Source organism: Alosa sapidissima, chromosome 22, assembly GCF_018492685.1.
Source record: "Alosa sapidissima isolate fAloSap1 chromosome 22, fAloSap1.pri, whole genome shotgun sequence".
NCBI lineage: Eukaryota > Metazoa > Chordata > Actinopteri > Clupeiformes > Clupeidae > Alosa > Alosa sapidissima.
In genome coordinates, this window is record NC_055978.1 from 11,613,309 (window position 1) to 11,631,565 (window position 18,257).

The 18,257-nt window shown below is 42.6% G+C and overlaps 1 protein-coding gene across 1 annotated transcript in view; it reads left to right on the plus strand.

The window, feature by feature from the left end:
* The window catches only part of cradd (CASP2 and RIPK1 domain containing adaptor with death domain), a 50,388-nt gene extending 40,070 nt beyond the window's left edge, over positions 1 to 10,318 (plus strand). Inside the window, exon 2 of the mRNA XM_042078233.1 lies at positions 8,297 to 10,318. Coding sequence (XP_041934167.1) covers positions 8,297 to 8,592 — 296 coding nt within the window. The 3' untranslated portion in view covers positions 8,593 to 10,318. The remainder of the gene's footprint in view (positions 1 to 8,296) is intronic.
* The last annotated feature ends 7,939 nt before the right edge of the window (positions 10,319 to 18,257 follow it).

The window sequence follows — 18,257 nt, forward strand, 5'->3', positions numbered from 1 at the left end:
TCCACAGTTTAGCTAAATTTTCATGTACCATATAAGCATTTTTGTTCAGTGAATCTTTTGTAAATTGCTTTACAATTACCGTCGGGCCTATAGGCCTATTGCCTGCTTGCCTCAGCTTCGGTCACGTCCTTTTAAAACCGTCTTTTTCTCTATCAGGACGTGAGCATTTAATCTGCTGCCAGCTTGTGACTCCACATCGCCCAAAATGCTTGATTGCATTGCATTCTCCACATTTTTAGCAACATTTTCATGTATCATATCAGCATTTTTGTTCAGTGAATCTTTTGTAAATTGCTTTACAATTACTGTTGGGCCTATAGGCCTATTGCCTGGCTTGCTTCAGTCATGTTTAAAACTGCATCTTTTTCTCTCTTGTGAGCATTTAATCTGCTGCCAGCTTGTGACTCCACATTGCCCAAAATGCTTGATTGCATTGTATTCTCTGCATTTTAGATACATTTTGGTGTACCACATGGTATTTTCTTTCAGTGAATCTTTTGCTTTGCAATTACCTTCCTGCCCTCCTTCACTCCTTCGTCTTCATTAACATGAATCTTTTTGGCCTTAATAATCCAGTCTCTGTTTTTGGTTTTTGTGAAATACATTTCTAGTGCGTCAGGCATTCTTGTGCGTCAGGCATTCCTTGTGCGTCAGGCATTCTTGAGATATCACACTCAAGGTGGGTTTGGCCTTGACATTTGACTTCATCATTGAGTCCATACAAATGTTCACACCAAATTTGAAGCATGTGCGTCAAGCCGTTCTGAAGTTGTGACACAAGCATGAAAGCTGGCCTTTGGAAAATGTAATTCAGTATGCAATGCAAGACTACTGTACCTGCAAAACGGGGCTTTCAGTTGGTGTTGATGACTGCTCATTCTACAGACAGCTAACAATTACTTTGTCAACGTTAAAATAATTGAATCAACGTCACAATGCAACATTTATTCTACATCACTTTTGCACCCTTCATTAATATTAAAGCAACGTTGAAATTCTAACTACAGATCAATGGGATTTCAATGGTATTTCCACTAAAATGAATATAGAAACAATGTTGAAATTACAACCAAACTAAAGATCAACGTGATTTCAGTGCTATTTCAATTGATATTAAACCTCAGTAAACCACTATTAGCCTAATCTGGCAAAATATTGGGAAATTCATATCCTGCTTTATCTACAGCCAGGATAAATTTGGCTAGGCCTAGGTATGTCTTGTTTAGGCTACGCAAGCTTGCATAAATAACCATTGACAACTTGTTATTAGTTAAGCAAGTGCATTTATTCACTCTTCATCTAGAAATTCACGTGTACTGTGTTTGCAGAGTGAAGCGGCACCTAACAGAAATAGAAGGGGGGGGGGGGGGGCAGCTGTTAGATAAATATGTTCAACTGAGCAACAAACTAACAGCTAAGCCTACAATCAAGTTATTTTACGCCAGTGGTTCTCAAACTTTTTCTTTTATTCCCCACTTAGATCAAGGGGGCATTTTTAAACCCCACCTGTCCCTCATCGCTCTAAGAAAGTGGTAGGTCAAACTTAAAATTGTCAAATTTATTGAAATAATGACAAGTTCCAAATATATCCTCGGCAGCAGAGTTAAAATCAGCTGGTGCTGCAGATATAATAAATAAATACATAATGTGCCATTGTAAATTAAACACACATATTTCTGTTTTCCAGCAACATATTAGGAAGCATAGGCCAATATTTTACAGCATTGTACAATATATTCAATGAAATACCAACATGCTGCATTAAATGGATCACTGCTGGTTGGGAAATATTTTTTAAATAAACTTTGCAGGGATGTGATGTAGGCCTACAGTGGCTCCCGAATCAGACGTTTCAGTGATTTCACTCAGATTCTCAAAAGCATAATACTGTCGTGACCGAGGCGCCTGTCCCATACCTCAAGTTTTTTGGTGAATGCAGTAATCTTAGATCTGCTAGGTGAGGTAGGTGCTTGTCTTAGCCTTGTAACTGGAGATTTAACTCATTGAGCCACTCATACAAACGTAGTTCAAAACGAAGGCTAAGTTTCAGCCAGTGATTGTTTGCCATTTCCCTCGTCAGGCCAGCTATCGCTACGAAAGGTGGCTGGCTGGCAATTTGAGTGCTTAGCTAGCTGCTACCGCCTCCACTGCACACAACCGCGAACCTAGAAACATGAACTTACTATGTTGCTAAGCTACAAGTTTAAAGCTAACGCCAGCTTGCTTGCTTACTTGATTAGCCGAGTCGTTTTAAACAGACTTCACACACTCCATTCAAATACAAAACACAAAATAATTCTAACTTACATTGGGTGTGGTAGGAAAACGTCCGTTTCGTCGTCGTTTGTTGGACGAACCAGACAACAAGAACGTAAACTTTCTTCAAGAGGATGCTTGACAGCAGCAGTGCCTGTAGAATCAGTAGGAATAAATGAGGCAAGGAGAACGCTACTGCGCATGCGCACAAGTTAATTACGGGATGTGTAGTTTTAGGGAGCACCAGATTGTATGCATTAGAAGCTGAGACCGTTGAATTCACAGGTGACACCTGTGCCAGTGTTCTAATTAGCCCGGGAACTTCTCTGGTTTACAAGCTTAACAAGCGCAGCTGCCTTTAGGCCATTATGACATCACAGCCTTTGAAGTCTATGGGGGACAAATGAGCTTTTTACCATTTTTAATCCCTTATTTCTCAAAAAGTATAAATTTTTTAAAAATCTGAAAAAATAACTCTCTTGCCCCACTCCAGACCTTCAGAACGGTTATTTCAACATGTCTGTACGTTAAGCGGTTAGAGTCGCATTAATTCTTGAAAAGGTAAAAAGAAAAGGTTATAATAATAACTAGAAAAGCATTTCCTGAAGGAAATACAGTGCATGAAAATGCAAAAAATATGATGTAAAATATCATACAGAGTAAAAACAAACTATATTGGTTGCTAGGTAGATGAGGTTTAATATAGTTGGAATGACTGAACAGTTAAATAGGTGGATAGCTTATATAGTTAAATGATTTGCTTGGTAGATAAGGTTTAATATAGTTGGAATGATTGAACGGTTAAATAGGTGGATCATTTAAATGGTTAAATTATTTAGGTAGATAATTGACGATAACTGACAGTTGGAATGGCTCTAATGTTTGCTAGCAGTTATGCTAACTATGTTATCAAAGATAATAATGTTAACCAAGTTACTTAACTTAGTTAACTTAGCTAATGTTTTCATTTTTAGTAGTTATGCTAACTAGCACTATGTTAACCATGTGACTTAGCTAACCTAGCTAATCATTTTTAGCAGTTTTGCTAAAAATGCTAACTAGCATGCTAACTATGCTAACCATGTTACTTAGCTAACTTAGCTAATCATTTTTAGCGGTTTTGCTAAAAATGCTAACAATGTTAGCAATGCTAACCATGCTAACTAGCTACAGTGGGTAGGAGTCATAGTTGATGATAAGTAACAGTTACCATGGCTGAACAGTTAAAAAGTTCAGTAGTTTAAAGGGTTAAATTGTTTAACAGTGAAATATTGTAGTGAGGACTTTTATTTTGAAACAGTTTTTGGCAGAGGAAGCAGTTGAACAGGATGTGTAGTCTTAATAGGTCCAGTTTGTATGCTTAAAGCCTGAGACTGGCAGTTGATCCAGGTGGCCCGAACACCTGCCATAGGATTCTAATTGCTTAACGGCCGTATTGTAATGTCATAATCATAATGTTAAGTCAATGGGGAAATGTTGATAGTTTTTAATTAATAGTTTAAAAAGTATAAAAGTTACAAAGATGAAAAATACAAAGCCCACATGTCCCTATTAAGACCTACCCGTCAATGTTTGAATGACGTTTCTACGTTAAACGGTTGAAGCTGCATTAGCTGCGTTAGAAGAAGAATAATAGCTAGAAAAGCATTTCCTGAAGGAAATACAGTGCATGAAAATGCAAAAAATATGATGTAAAATATCATACAGAGTAAAAACAAACTATATTGATTGATAGGTAGATGAGGTTTAATATAGTTGGAATGACTGAACAGTTAAATAGGTGGATAGTTTATATAGTTAAATGATTTGCTTGGTAGATAAGGTTTAATATAGTTGGAATGATTGAACGGTTAAATAGGTGGATAATTTAAATGGTTAAATTATTTAGGTAGATAATTGACGATAACTGACAATTGGAACGGCTCTAATGTTTGCTAGCAGTTATGCTAACTAAGTTATCAAAGATAATAATGTTAACCAAGTTACTTAACTTAGTTAACTTAGCTAATGTTTTCATTTTTAGTAGTTATGCTAACTAGCACTATGTTAACCATGTGACTTAGCTAACCTAGCTAATCATTTTTAGTAGGTATGCTAACTAGCATGCTAACATGTTAAGTATGCTTACCATGTTACTTAGCTAACTTAGCTAATCATTTTTAGTAGGTATGCTAACTATTTTAACTAGCATGTTAACATGCTAACTATGTTAACCATGTAACTTAGCTAACCTAGCTAATCATTTTTAAAAGTTATGCTAACTAGCATGCTAACATACTAGCTATGCTAACCATATTACTTAGTTAACTTAGCTAATTATTTTTAGCAGTTTTTTTAAAAATGCTAACTATCATGCTAACTATGCTAACCATGTTACTTAGCTAACTTAGCTAATCATTTTTAGCACTTATGCTAACTAACATACTAACATGCTAGCATGCTAACCATGTTACTTAGCTAATCATTTTTAGCACTTATGCTAACTATGCTAACTAGCATATTAACATGCTAGCATGCTAACTATGCTAACCATGTTACTTAGCTAACTTAGCTAATCATTTTTAGCAGTTTTGTTAAAAATGCTAACAATGTTAGCAATGTTAACATGCTAACTAGCTACAGTGGGTAGGAGTCATAGTTGATGATAAGTAACAGTTACAATGGCTGAACAGTTAAAAGGTTCAGTAGTTTAAAGGGTTAAATTGTTTAACAGTGAAATATTGTAGTGAGGACTTTTTTATTTTGAAACAGTTTTTGGCAGAGGAAGCAGTTGAACAGGATGTGTAGTCTTAATAGGGCCAGTTTGTATGCTTAAAGCCTGAGACTGGCAGTTGATCCAGGTGGCCCGAACACCTGCCATAGGATTCTAATGGCTTAACGGCCGTATTGTGATGTCATAATCATAATGTTAAGTCAATGGGAAATTTTGATTAGTTTTTAATTAATAGTTTAAAAAGTCTAAAAGTTACAAAGCTGAAAAATACATAGCACCCATGTCCAACATAGTTTGAATGAAGTTTCTACGTTAAACGGTTGAAGCTGCATTAAGTGCGTTAGAATAAGAATAAGCATAAGAATAAGAAGCCTAGGAAGAACAGTACAGTGCATTTTCATGCACTGTAATAAGAAGAAGCCTAGGAAGAACAGTACAGTGCATTTCCATGCACTGTAATAAGAAATTTTGGAAGAACAGTATAGTGCATTTTCATGCACTATAATAATAAGAAGCCTAGGAAGAACAGTACAGTGCATTTCCATGCACTGTAATAAGACATTTTGGAAGAACAGTATAGTGCATTTCCATGCACTGTAATAAGACATTTTGGAAGAACAGTATAGTGCATTTTCATGCACTATAATAAGAAATTTTGGAAGAACAGTATAGTGCATTTTCATGCACTATAATAATATTAAGAATAATTTGGATAACAATAGAGTGCATTTTCATGCACTCTAATAATAAAATGCCTTGGAATAACAGTACAGTGCATTTTCATGCACTTTAATAAAATGCCTTGGAATAACAGTACAGTGCATTTTCATGCACTGTAATAATAAAATGCCTTGGAATAACAGTACAGTGCATTTTCATGCACTGTAATAATAATAAGAAGAAGCCAGGAGATTTCAAGATAGTGGATTCCATCCACTATAATAAATGTGACTTATAGTCCAGTGCGACGATATATGTTTTTTTTTTCCTGTTCATGACGCATTTTTTGACTAATGCAACTTATACTCAGGAGCGACTTATAGTCCGGAAAATACGGTACGTGAAATTTGAGCATTTGCCATTTTTGGCTGAAGAATGTACATGAGGGAAAATGCCCAAAAAATGAATTATCATTCACATCATACAAATGCCAAGGCATTTCACTGGCGTTATGGATGTGACAAAAAGTCAATTTTCTGTGGAATTGCCCTTTAATTGTTTTTGTATGTAGCATCTTTTTGCACAAAACTCTGGACACTGAAGTTGCTGCTGTTTTTTTGTATAGTATTTTGCACTCTGACAATACACATCTCTTGCATTATTACACTTTTGCACATCTTTCTGCTCTATAGGCCTACAATTTCTTCGCTAACTGTTACATTCTTGTGTTATTGTCTTGTGATATTGTTGTCATTTATTGTTTTGTGTAAAAAATGTCCTTATCTGTTGCGTTGTTTCTTCTTCACAGTGGGATAGAGAGAAACACAATTTCAATTCCTCTGCATGTCTAGTATATGTGAAGAAATTGACAATAAAGCTGACTTTGACTTTGACCTAATATCAGTATTGAGAAAATGCAAATGAATTGACGTAATGCGGCTGCTATATTAAACATGTTCGCCCATCTTCGAGAACACCGCCTTAAACCTAGCATGGTTTAGACCCAAATTTTCTAAAGGTTTGTGTGGTAATTCCTAGGCTACCATCCCCAGCCATGATTTTCCCAGCGCCAGGCTAAATCTGACGTGCAAACAGACACAAAATACAATACTGTATTCTGTGATCTCTTCAGAGACACATATTATCACACCCGCAGAAATCTTAAAAAGTCCAACTCGAGATCAAGTGTGCCTGTCGTCGGCGTTTCCAGCTCGAGATTTTCCTCATCTCCTTGGTGTGTGTTCCTATCGTCTGTGCGTGCGTCTTGTTTCCCCCCTCCCTCCTTGTGTTTTTCATTTCTAGGAATAAGCATAGTTTTTAGCCTTACTAGCACCCACTAGCACCCACAACCCTGTTATACAATACTTTTTTTTTTCTCCTCTACGTTCCTTCTCTCCCTCGCTCTCTTTATCTCTCTCTCTCCCTCCCGCTCATATATATTGTATTTTAATGATTTCTATCTCTATTCTATCTCTCTTTATTTAATTAAATGAATTTTCATTGTAATCTGATATCATTTTAAAAGGCTAACTGAGAAAACATTGGAGAACCCTTTTGCAATTATGTAAGCACATAATGTAATCTGAAAACTGCTGCCCTGATTAAAAAAACAATGCAACTGATCTCAGCTGGCATTTTGTCTATAATGGAGTGGAACGGAAATTTCAAAGTGACCCCAAACTTTTGACCGGTAGTGTAAGTTGGTGCTCTTAAAAACAACCTGTTGTATTCGGAGCAATGTTTTCTTTGTCAGTGACACACACACACGCATGCACAAAAGATTGTGAAATGGACCCCCGATTGCACAGTGTGTCGTTGATAGTAGTTTTTCTCTGCTTTGTGGCCTAAAGGGTCAGTTCGCAGCAGAAGGGTTACATCACTCAGGCCAAATTATTTATTTAGTTATTCATTTTTTTAAATGTATTTATTAATTTTATTTGTTAGGGACTATGTACAAGTTTTAACATAAATGTACAAATACAAAGAGCACATAGGGAAATTAAGGTTACACAAAAAACATGCACCCAACTGTGTTGTGGCCACATGATAACTGCTGTATAGTAGTTGCCTACTATTTAAAGTACAGTCAGTGATCTGATGATTTCAAGCTCATAACATTTTTTGTCACATTCAGCAACCATCTCCTGACGACCACTAGCTGCCCATTCACTGTGCATTCACAGCACACTGTACAAAAAAACCTGGTCTCTGTAGGCTGCTCAGGATCTGACAACTGGAAACAAAGTGGGGGCGGCCTGTCCCCCAAACAAAAACGAAACCCTGTGTGTGGAGTTTCTCTGGGAATACTGAAGGGAGGGGTGATCTAGCTCTCTGGTGTGTCTCGTTTGGTCCTTGGCTAAAATATAGTGTACGTTCTTTTGGACAAAGGTGTCTGTGAATAAATTTAAATATAAACATAAACAAATGTGACTTCTGTGACTTAAGGATTTAATTGTTTATTGTGTCTACTGTTTACAATGTGTTTCATGTATTGCATTTCATGTGTTGGATGTGTCTTTGCAGTGACTTTAGTCGATGCAGCATTCTGTGGATCATGCCATAACATTTTGAACTAGTGGAGTTAAACAGACAATTGATCTCTCTCTCACTCTCTCCTCTTTCTCTCTCTCTCTCTCTCCTCTCCCTCTCCGTCTCCTCTTGTTCTAGACCACTGGGCTGTTTCAGAGTCGGTTCTGCAGTCAGTTCCGTCCGAGCGTCAGCTGAACCGGCTGGCGGGTCGCCTGGGTCCGGAGTGGGAGTCCGTTCTGCTGGACCTCGGCCTTTCTGCCGAGGATGTGTACCGTTGCCGTGCCAACCACCCTCTGGCCGTGCAGAGCCAGGTTCTGGCAGGCCTGGTTCTGTGGAAGCAGCGGATCGGCCGGAGGGCCACGGTCCAAGCGCTTGTCCAGAGCCTGCAGGCCGCGGAACTGCACCCCTCAGTACTGGACCAGGTGTTTCTGTGACCCAGGGCCGCATACTCCGCCCTGTCACCTGAAAAGCACTGCAGCACTGCCTACAGGACCAAATTCAACTGCAAAGCACTGCAGCACTGGTAGCCTACAGGACCAAATTCACCTGCAAAGCACTGCAGCACTGGTAGCCTACAGGACCAAATTCACCTGCAAAGCACTGCAGCACTGGTAGCCTACAGGACCAAATTCACCTGCAAAGCACTGCAGCACTGGTAGCCTACAGGACCAAATTCACCTGCAAAGCACTGCAGCACTGTCCGTCACACTCATAGCATTCACATGCCACTATATGTTGCCGTCAACCACTCACTCTTAAAGCACTGGACACCATTACAGCTCCCAACGCAGTAAGGTTACCGCGCTCCGCACTCACGTCAGAGTTTGCGCCTGCCACACTTGAACCAACAGGAAACGGCTACAGGACTAGCAGCATATTCAATTGACATTCATAACAGACACCTACAAAAGGATTGTCCATGAACTTGAAAAGCTACTGACTTATTGGTCATCTCTTAAAATTCTTTTGCAAAGTAATAAAATGGAGAAAATTAGGTTTACACAGCATGAGAATAGCATCCCAATGATTCTTTTCCCCCTCACTATTGTTTGTGAATGCAAAGGTGCTTTGTGTCCTATCTGGGTTCCTGTAGCCCAGCTGGGTAAGCATGCGTGTGACGTGGTCTGTGTGTGTGAGAGAGTGAATACGCTTGTTTTTGCTCTTGTTATAGTGTTTGTTTACACATTCGACCAATGTGTCCTGTTTGCCCTCAGGTGAACCCATTCACCGGCCTCTGATATCCTCACCTCTCTTCACCCCAACACAACCACACTCTCACTTACACACACACACTCACACACAGACCACCCCCACTCGCCCCTGACCTGCACTTTCAAAAACACACTCATACATGCTTCTGACCTGGACTTTACCCAGCAAACTCACCCACTGACACAGCCGATGGTACAGGGCCCAGTCAGGCGCCGTGGTGTTCGTGGCGGGTTAGGGGTGGGAGGGACTCCCCTGTCCTCCCTGTTTAATGATTGACAGGAAGCCACTTGTTTGTCTGTTTTTTGTTTTTCTGTTTTCTATCTCAGGATTACAATTGAAGTGTCCGCGTTTTCTAATCTAAATTGAATTTACAGGTTGTCTATACGAATCAGCACCATCATCACCTTAGTATTTGACTTGTTTTAGGTGTCTTTTAGACAGAAACTAATTGATAGTTTTCAAATGAACTAATCAAAAACAAATCAAAATGTGCATAGGGGCCATTACTATGTTGTTGTGTATTATCGCAGAGAGTAAAGTTGCACCTCTGGTTAGATGCTAACTGCATTTCATTGGCTCTGTACTTGTACTCAATGACAATAAAGTTGAATGTAATATAATTTGATCTAATCTAGAGGTTTAAGACTTTCAGATTGGAGGTGCATGTGCATTAATGAACTTTAATGAAAGGAAACCTTTACGAAACACTGATGAACGCTGAAAAATAGTCCTCTTTTATAAAATAAAACATGTAAAATGAAAAAAAGACATGTGTATCTGTGTTTTTAGGCCTTTGTGCACTGATCAGGGATTTTGCATTTATCATTTGCAGTTATCATGTGAAGCTTTATGAGATTTTCTGTCTCTAAAGGTGTTTAGTCCCCAACGTGTTTATCTTGTCATGTTTTTTTGGTATTCTAATTTAACAGACCATTAAATGGATGATGGCGTCTTGTCCAGGGCCTTTTGTTATCTATTAACCTTCTGTGTTGCACCACATACCACTGATGTCCTTTTTCCTTACCAGACCATGAGAATATATGTGTGTTTGGGTGGCTAAGGAACAGGGCTAGCATGCAGTAGCCAGAAAAGTGGCCACCTTTTGGCACTTAACCCCGAGATGCTCTGAGAATAAATGGTAGCGTAAGCGTTAGTTCTGTCAGGAAGACTTAATTGGTCACTCATCATTCATTACTTCCGTCCAATCACCTGTCTGCATCAGTCTTTATAATGACATGACTTTGCACCTGCCTGTTGCTTTCAGGTGCCGATTTTCGATGTTCCCTCCCTCCCTCCCTAACCACCACCAGTTTGGCCTTGTCCAGATGTCCGGGGGGTAGGCTCCGCCACCTGCCGTTGCATTCCGGCAGGATCTGCAAGGGTCTGCACATTCAGTGACCTGGACCGAGGACGAGGCCTACGCCAAAGACTTATTGTTGCTTATGTATTTTGTGTATCCTTCGATGGATTAAAACATGTGTTAACTTTCATTATACTTCCCTGAGTCTTTCTGATAGAACTGACATGTATAAGGCACTTTGGATAAAAGAGTCTATATGTGTGTAGCGTTTATGAATGCACTATACAAATACAGCTAGAGTTTTTGGTTACACTTGACAGTGTCGACATAAGAGTGACATGACACTGTCATGAATAAGTCATAAACGTTTATGACATAACGCTTCTGTTATTAAGTGACATTCATTTTGTCATAAGTTAGGGTTAGAGATTAGGGTTAGGTTTCATGTGTCATGACGGTGTCATATTACTCATGTCGATACTGTCAAGTGAAGTGTTACCGATTTTGATATATATTTTTTTGCCTTTTTTTACATTATTCAGATAGGACAGTGCAGAGTGACAAGGCCAGTGTGAGAGAGAGATGGGTTGGATTCGAACTCGGGTCCCCATGAACCCAAATGACCACGGATGGATTCGAACTCGGGTCACCATGAACCCAAATGACTGCGGGTTGGATTCGAACTCGGGTCCCCGTGGGCACATGAACCCAAATGTGATTTGGATGCTTCAACTGCTTGTGCATTTGTTTTACATTTATTAATTTAGCAGACACTTTTATCCAAAGCAACTTAGAGTACATAGGTCAATTATATTACAAGGGCCGGAGAAACTCAGGGTTAAGTGCCTTGCTCAAGGGCACAACGGCGGAAGGCGGGAATTGAACCCACAACTTTTTTCAGGCTACTGCATGCTAGCCCAGCTCCTTAACGACTACACTACCACCTTGGCCACTTTTGCCACAGTTCCCCCTAATACAGCCTGATATCATTTTTTATTTGATTTGGTTAATTAGCTCCCTGTAGAGGTCTGCGCAGATTTTTCAGTCCTGTGCCCGCCTGCTTCCGCGACATTCTGTCCCGCTCCTGCAATAATGTGTCATTTTTAGTCCCGCTCCTGCCCGCATCTGTAACATTAGGTCCTGCTCCCGCCTGCAAAAGCCCGCAGGATATGCAAGTGGGATATTCAGTTTTGCCTTCTGTCTCACAAAAGGAGCGCTTGATCATTGCTATTTGTTATTTTACGCATATATTTAATTTGCGGGAGTGCAGTGAATCATCTGTTTCTCCCGCACGCGCAAACGCACCTCTCTCATCCCGCCCACTCCCGCAAAGAGCTTTCAAAACATGTCCCAAAACATGTGCCGCACTCTTTTGCGCCGCGACCCGCCGGAGTGCAGACCTCTAGCTCCCTGTGAGTCGGACCCACGAGCGGGTGGTCAGGCGGTTGTAGTGATGTAATGTTTGGTCACCCATCAGTGGACTCAGGGGTGTGTGTGTATGTGTGTGTGACTGTGAGTGTGTATGTGTGTGTATGACTAAGTGTGTGTGTGCGGGTGGCTTCTTTAGGCTCTGTGTGTGTATGTGTGGGTGTGTATATGACTGAGTGTGTATGTGTGCGGGCAGCTTTAGGCTCTCTGTAGGTTGAAGGCCAAATCTAAGCATGTGCTTAGGCGGTTGTAGTGATGTAATGTTAGGTCACCCAGCAGTGGACTCAGGGGTGTGTGTGTGTGTGCACGTGTGTGTGTGTGTATGACTGTGAGTGTGTATGTGTGTGTATGACTGAGAGTTTGCATGTGTGCAGGTGGCTTTAGGCTCTGTGTGTGTGTGTGTGTGCGGGCAGCTTTAGGCTCTCTCTGGGTTGAAGGCCAAATCTAAGCGTGTGATAGCAAGTGCAAGTGTTTCTTGTAATAAAGAAGTAAACAAGCACAGCTTTGGCCTTATGGGACTGGTAATTCACTCTCCACACACACACACACACACACACACACACACACACTCCAGCTGTATATTTGGCCTCCATGGTCAGCTCACCCTCCTTTTTCTCTCCACACACACTCTGGCTCTCCTTCTCACTGACGCACAGGCATGATGAGCGTTTCAGAGTTAGCATCAAAAAGCAGGTCGTCAGATCAGCGAGCTGGACAGACGCACACAGCGATGGTGACTCACTGGAAGGCGTCTGATGACCAGCACTGCTATGATCACAAGCCACAGGCTGTGTCCTCCGCCCTGACAGTAATGAAATCATACAGGACAGTCAAACTTCGTCAGTCAGAACAGGGACCGAAGAAGGAGCCGCGAGCCTTGGAGTCGGTTCCTCATTAATCATTAGGCGTTGCTTGTGTGTGGGCAGCAGCCGCGGGACTGCTGACTGGGTATTTAACCTGTTGAGGAGTACTGGTCACAAATATGTGATTAGAATGTTCGCGAACCGAGATTTCCGCACTATGATGCGACAATTACCCTCATAGATTTTTCCCAATAGACTGTATAAAGAACACTGAAACTATAGAATGTTTGTGTAGAAGGAGCCAGGAAAAGAATTCACTCCTCAACATATTAAACATCAGAGATGACGCTCAACATGCTACCAGAAGTAGCCAGGGAGGGATACGGAGGGAGGGGTTAGGGGTAGTGATGATGAGCTAGACTTCCAGCTCATCAATTCTGTTTGTCAAATACTTGGCAAAGCAGTGTCGTTCAGGAAGGAGGCTGGGCCAACCACTAAATCCTCAAATTACGGGTGTATTGTCTTAGCAAAATGACACACTTGCAGCCACAGAAGCTCACACACATGCACACCCTCCATCATATCAAAGAGATACATGCAATTGGGAGATGGAGGAGAGTTTGGGTTACTGTGAGAAAGGAAGGATTGACTTTACGTTACTTTAAACAATGACATGTAACAGCTGCTACTTCTTCTTCATCTTCGTCTTTGTATTTCCCTTCTCCTTCTGATTGTTATTGGTGGTGATACTTCGTTGCCTCTTAAGTTGTGTGGTAAAGATGATTCTCCAGGACAGGGGGTTGCTGGAGGTGGCTCCTGAGGTGATGGCCCTGTGAGCTGATCCAGCTTAGTAAAGAGCAGAAGAGGACAAGGTTCTGCAGCGTTGGAATGGCCCTCGAGGAACAGAGCTGGAGCAGCGGCCAGAACACTTGACCTCCGCTCTCCGACAGACAGACGGATAACCATGGCAACTGACGTCAGATGACAAACAAAACAGTTAAAGTTGACTGATATTTAGCAGACGTTTTTATCCAAAGCGACAAGGACTCGCAATGGCAGGTGTCAAACTTGGGCCAACCGATTGTCAGTTGGTGATGTTACCGTTGCTCCACCACGCCCATCTCTTCAGACAGACAGACAGATAGGTTACCATGGAAACTCACGTGAGGTAGGCACAGTGCCATTTCAGACGTCCATGGGGCCCTAAGCAAAATCCTACTAAGGGGCCCTCCTACCTGAACTCTGTGGGCCAAAATGTAACCAATTTTTTACAGTTTGGATGTCTACAGAAATGACTTGTGTAGATATTGTGTAAATCACCTTCACAGATATAAATGCCCAGTTTTATGGTCTGGGCTGCTTGCGTTTGATGCTTGCTGTAGTCTACATATCTGGTTGTGCTAGCCTCCTACTGGCTGAGGTTGACTGTTCTTCACCTGTGTTTGTAGTAGGATATACTTGCCAAATGCGTATAGTGCATACGAGCCAACACCGCTGCACTGGTCACCTCAACACTGGTCACCCTAACACCACTGCACTGGTCACCCTAACACAGCTGCACTGGTCACCCTAACACAGCTGCACTGGTCAGCCTAACACAGCTGCACTGGTCACCCTAACACTGGTCACCCCAACACCACTGCACTGGTCACCCTATCACAGCTGCACTGGTCGCCCTAACACCACTGCACTGGTCACTCTAACACCACTGCACTGGTCACCCTGACACTGGTCACCCTAACACCACTGCACTGGTCACCCTAACACCACTGCACTGGTCACCCTAACACAGCTGCACTGGTCACCCTAACACTGGTCACCCCAACACCACTGCACTGGTCACCCTAACACTGGTCACCCCAACACCACTGCACTGGTCACCCTAACACAGCTGCACTGGTCACCCTAACACCACTGCACTGGTCACCCTAACACTGGTCACCCCAACACCACTGCACTGGTCACCCTAACACTGGTCACCCTAACACCACTGCACTGGTCACCCTAACACAGCTGCACTGGTCACCCTAACACTGGACACCCCAACACCACTGCACTGGTCACCCTAACACTGGTCACCCCAACACCACTGCACTGGGCACCCTAACACTGGTCACCCCAACACCACTGCACTGGTCACCCTAACACAGCTGCACTGGTCGCCCTAACACCGCTGCACTGGTCACCCTAACACTGGTCACCCTAACACAGCTGCACTGGTCACCCTAACACCACTGCACTGGTCACCCTAACACAGCTGCACTGGTCACCCTAACACCACTGCACTGGTCACCCTAACACCACTGCACTGGTCACCCTAACACTGGTCACCCTAACATTACTGCACTGGACACATCTCACACACACACACAAACACACACCCATGGGCGTAGATTTGGGGTGGGACGCTAAGGACTAGTCCTAATCAATATTTTAAGATGACAAAATTGTCCCCACCAATATTTTAGCGAACTTATTTGTGCTGCTGATCATTCCGACAGCCAGTACAACAGTACAAGAAATGTCGTCATATGATTTGCTGAAAAACAGAGGGGGAGGGGGAAGGGTTATCTGACATGCACGCTACAGTAGGCCTACACGCACGGAGAGTGTCAAAGGCTACTGTACTTGTTTGCACCGGCAGTCAAGCGAGCGGGTGTGTCAAGTTAGGGCTGTCTGCCAATACATAGCCTATCCCAAAAAAGGCCAGAGTAAAACATTGTGATATTCCCTTTGCCCTTCAGCATGTACATGTTTGCCCCTTTTTGTGGTTTGTAGATCAGCTTTGCCACCCCAAAATACAAAGCTTTTTCATTTCAGTCTAGGCAAAATAATTAGCCATACAAACTGGCAACTGGTGACCAGGCTTTCAAATGCATATTTTACTGTGTAAAATAGCATTACCATGACGGCACACATAAATCTTACCGATGTCGGGCCGATGAATGCCGTTACAGTCTAGAAGACATCGCATAGGAAGCGTTTGCTCATTGGCAAGACATCTCTGGGATGTCGGCAAATCATCGAAAACGACAATGAGCCAATGTTACAACGACTCATCAAAGCTATGCCCACCCCCGGCTTATACAACCTTTATTTATTTAGGTCGGAACTTGAGATTGCACATTTTAGGCTATAAATGATTAGATCTATAAAGACACAAGAAAGATGCCAGAAATATTTTCAATTCATTTTATTGAATGTTTAAAAAAGTCTGAATGATGAAAAAATGCTGTTAGAAAATGTTCCCCCAAAAATCAGGTTCTTCTCCTGCAAGAGACAAAAACAACAATTAATTCACCCTTAATAACACTTTCATCTTTAAAGTCTACCCTTACCGATTGCTGTTAATGAATTTTCATAGATGCAGAGAACCACTACCGAGCTCGGAGAAATAGATTTCAAACCCATTAGAATTACCTCAGCTGATATTTCAATCAAGCAGAGCTAATGCCGTTACTTGGCTAGCGCACTAACGCCGGCCAAAACACGAACTCTGGAAGTGACTAGAGAAAGTTGGGACTGAAACGTAGCCTACATTTGCTTTGGGAACTTCGGCTGATGCATCTGTGCATTTCCTCTGTGCAAAGGCGTTATGATGACACGACCAGCAGGTTAGCTCAGCCAAGACAGCAACGTTAGCTAATAGCCTAGCTCCCACTCCTCTCCATACAAAAACGACAGCCTTTCCTGGGTTAAGTCTCACGGTCAAATAATAACTTGCTATTCTTACACCCAAGCATATTGCTGTCCTTGTACCGGTAATCATGGATGCTGTAGCGTTAACATTTCGCCATAGCCGCTAGCTAGGTTTAACATAAAGTGGAGAACACTGAAGTGAAAGAGTTGTCGGAGGAAGACTTTCAAGTCCTGAGAGAGCGTCTGCTGGAGAGAATTAAAATGCTTGAGCAGAAGGTGCTTGAATGGGAAGGTCTGGAGCCAAGATAACAGTCTACAAGCAGCAGCTATACATAGCTGGTCAACAGACTACATGACTGGGTGCGGAGCTGGGAAAAGGTGAAGCGGACAGAAGAGGTCGACGAAGAGGTTGAAGAAGCAAGTTCTGATGAAGAACAGAGCGAGTCTAGCACGCAGCCCCAAAAGATCCTAAAAGCCCTTGAAGACCCCAGTGTAACACCTGTACCTACTAGAGCACCTGCGTTTCCATATGTTCCACCACAAAGCATCCTTGGCCTGCATCCCGGGGCGTATGACTTCAGACCACAGATCAGTCTTGAAAGAACATGCCTGCCCACATTCTCGGGAGACATGACCGACTACTATCGGTGAAAGGCTGAGTGGGAAGAACTGGAACAGCTGGGGAACCCACAGAGGACGGCTGGTGTTACAAGGTTCCACCTCCTAGCAAGTCTCAGCGACAGGGTGAAGAAAGACTTGGTTCTGTCCAGCTGTGCGTCGGCAGATGAAATGTTCAGGCGCCTCGACAACCGCTTTGGGAACAAGGCGAAAATCGTTCTGAAGATATCTGAAGAGGTTCAGGGCCTACCCCCCGTAAAGGGAGATAACCCTAGAAAAGCGATTGAGCTGATCCAAGCAGTGGAGCGGGCCCTTAGTAACCTTGTGGTCCTGGGAGAAGAGGAGGTCATAAAGAACCGGTGGGTAGCACAGTCCCTTGAAAGCAAGCTACCAAGCTCTCTGAAGGAGAAATGGATTACGCACAAGACCAAGTCTGTGAACAGTTTCGCTCCACATAACCTCTTTGACTGCTTACTGCGCTTCCTGAAGAAGCAGGAGGCAATCCTGGAAGAGCTGGATCAGCTGGAGGCGAGCCCAAGAGAGGGAAGCTCCTCAGTGAAAGGCCCAGCAGACAAGCCAGAAAGAGGAGTCAAGAAAGCGTTCTCCAAAGCTACCTCAGGCCAAAGAGAGTCGCCTCAGTCGAAGCCACACTTGGGCTCGTGCACTGCCTGTGCTGATGAGACACATGCTGGCAGGCTGTTTGCCTGCAAAGTCTTCAGGGAAATGGATCTCCAGAAGAGAAAGGCCCATCTGAAGACCCATGGAATATGCAATCGGTGCATGTGCTTCCACCTGAAGGATGGCCGTTGCAACCCAAAGTTCCTCTGCAGTAAAATGGACTGCCGCAAAGAAGAGCCTCACCACTATCTGCTCTGCCCCAAGTGCATCGCTCAAGAGAAAGACGCTGGCCATGAGGTGCAAAGTACCAAAAGGATGGAGAGAAAAGGCCTCGGGCTGACTAGCAAGCAAGAAGAGCTCCTGGCGGAACTAAGAGCAGAATTCAGGAAGGCATTTTCCAACAAAGCCTCAACCACAATCTGCACTGCTGGAGTTGGACTGAAAGAGTACCCAGTTATAATGATGTTACTGGAAGTGACAA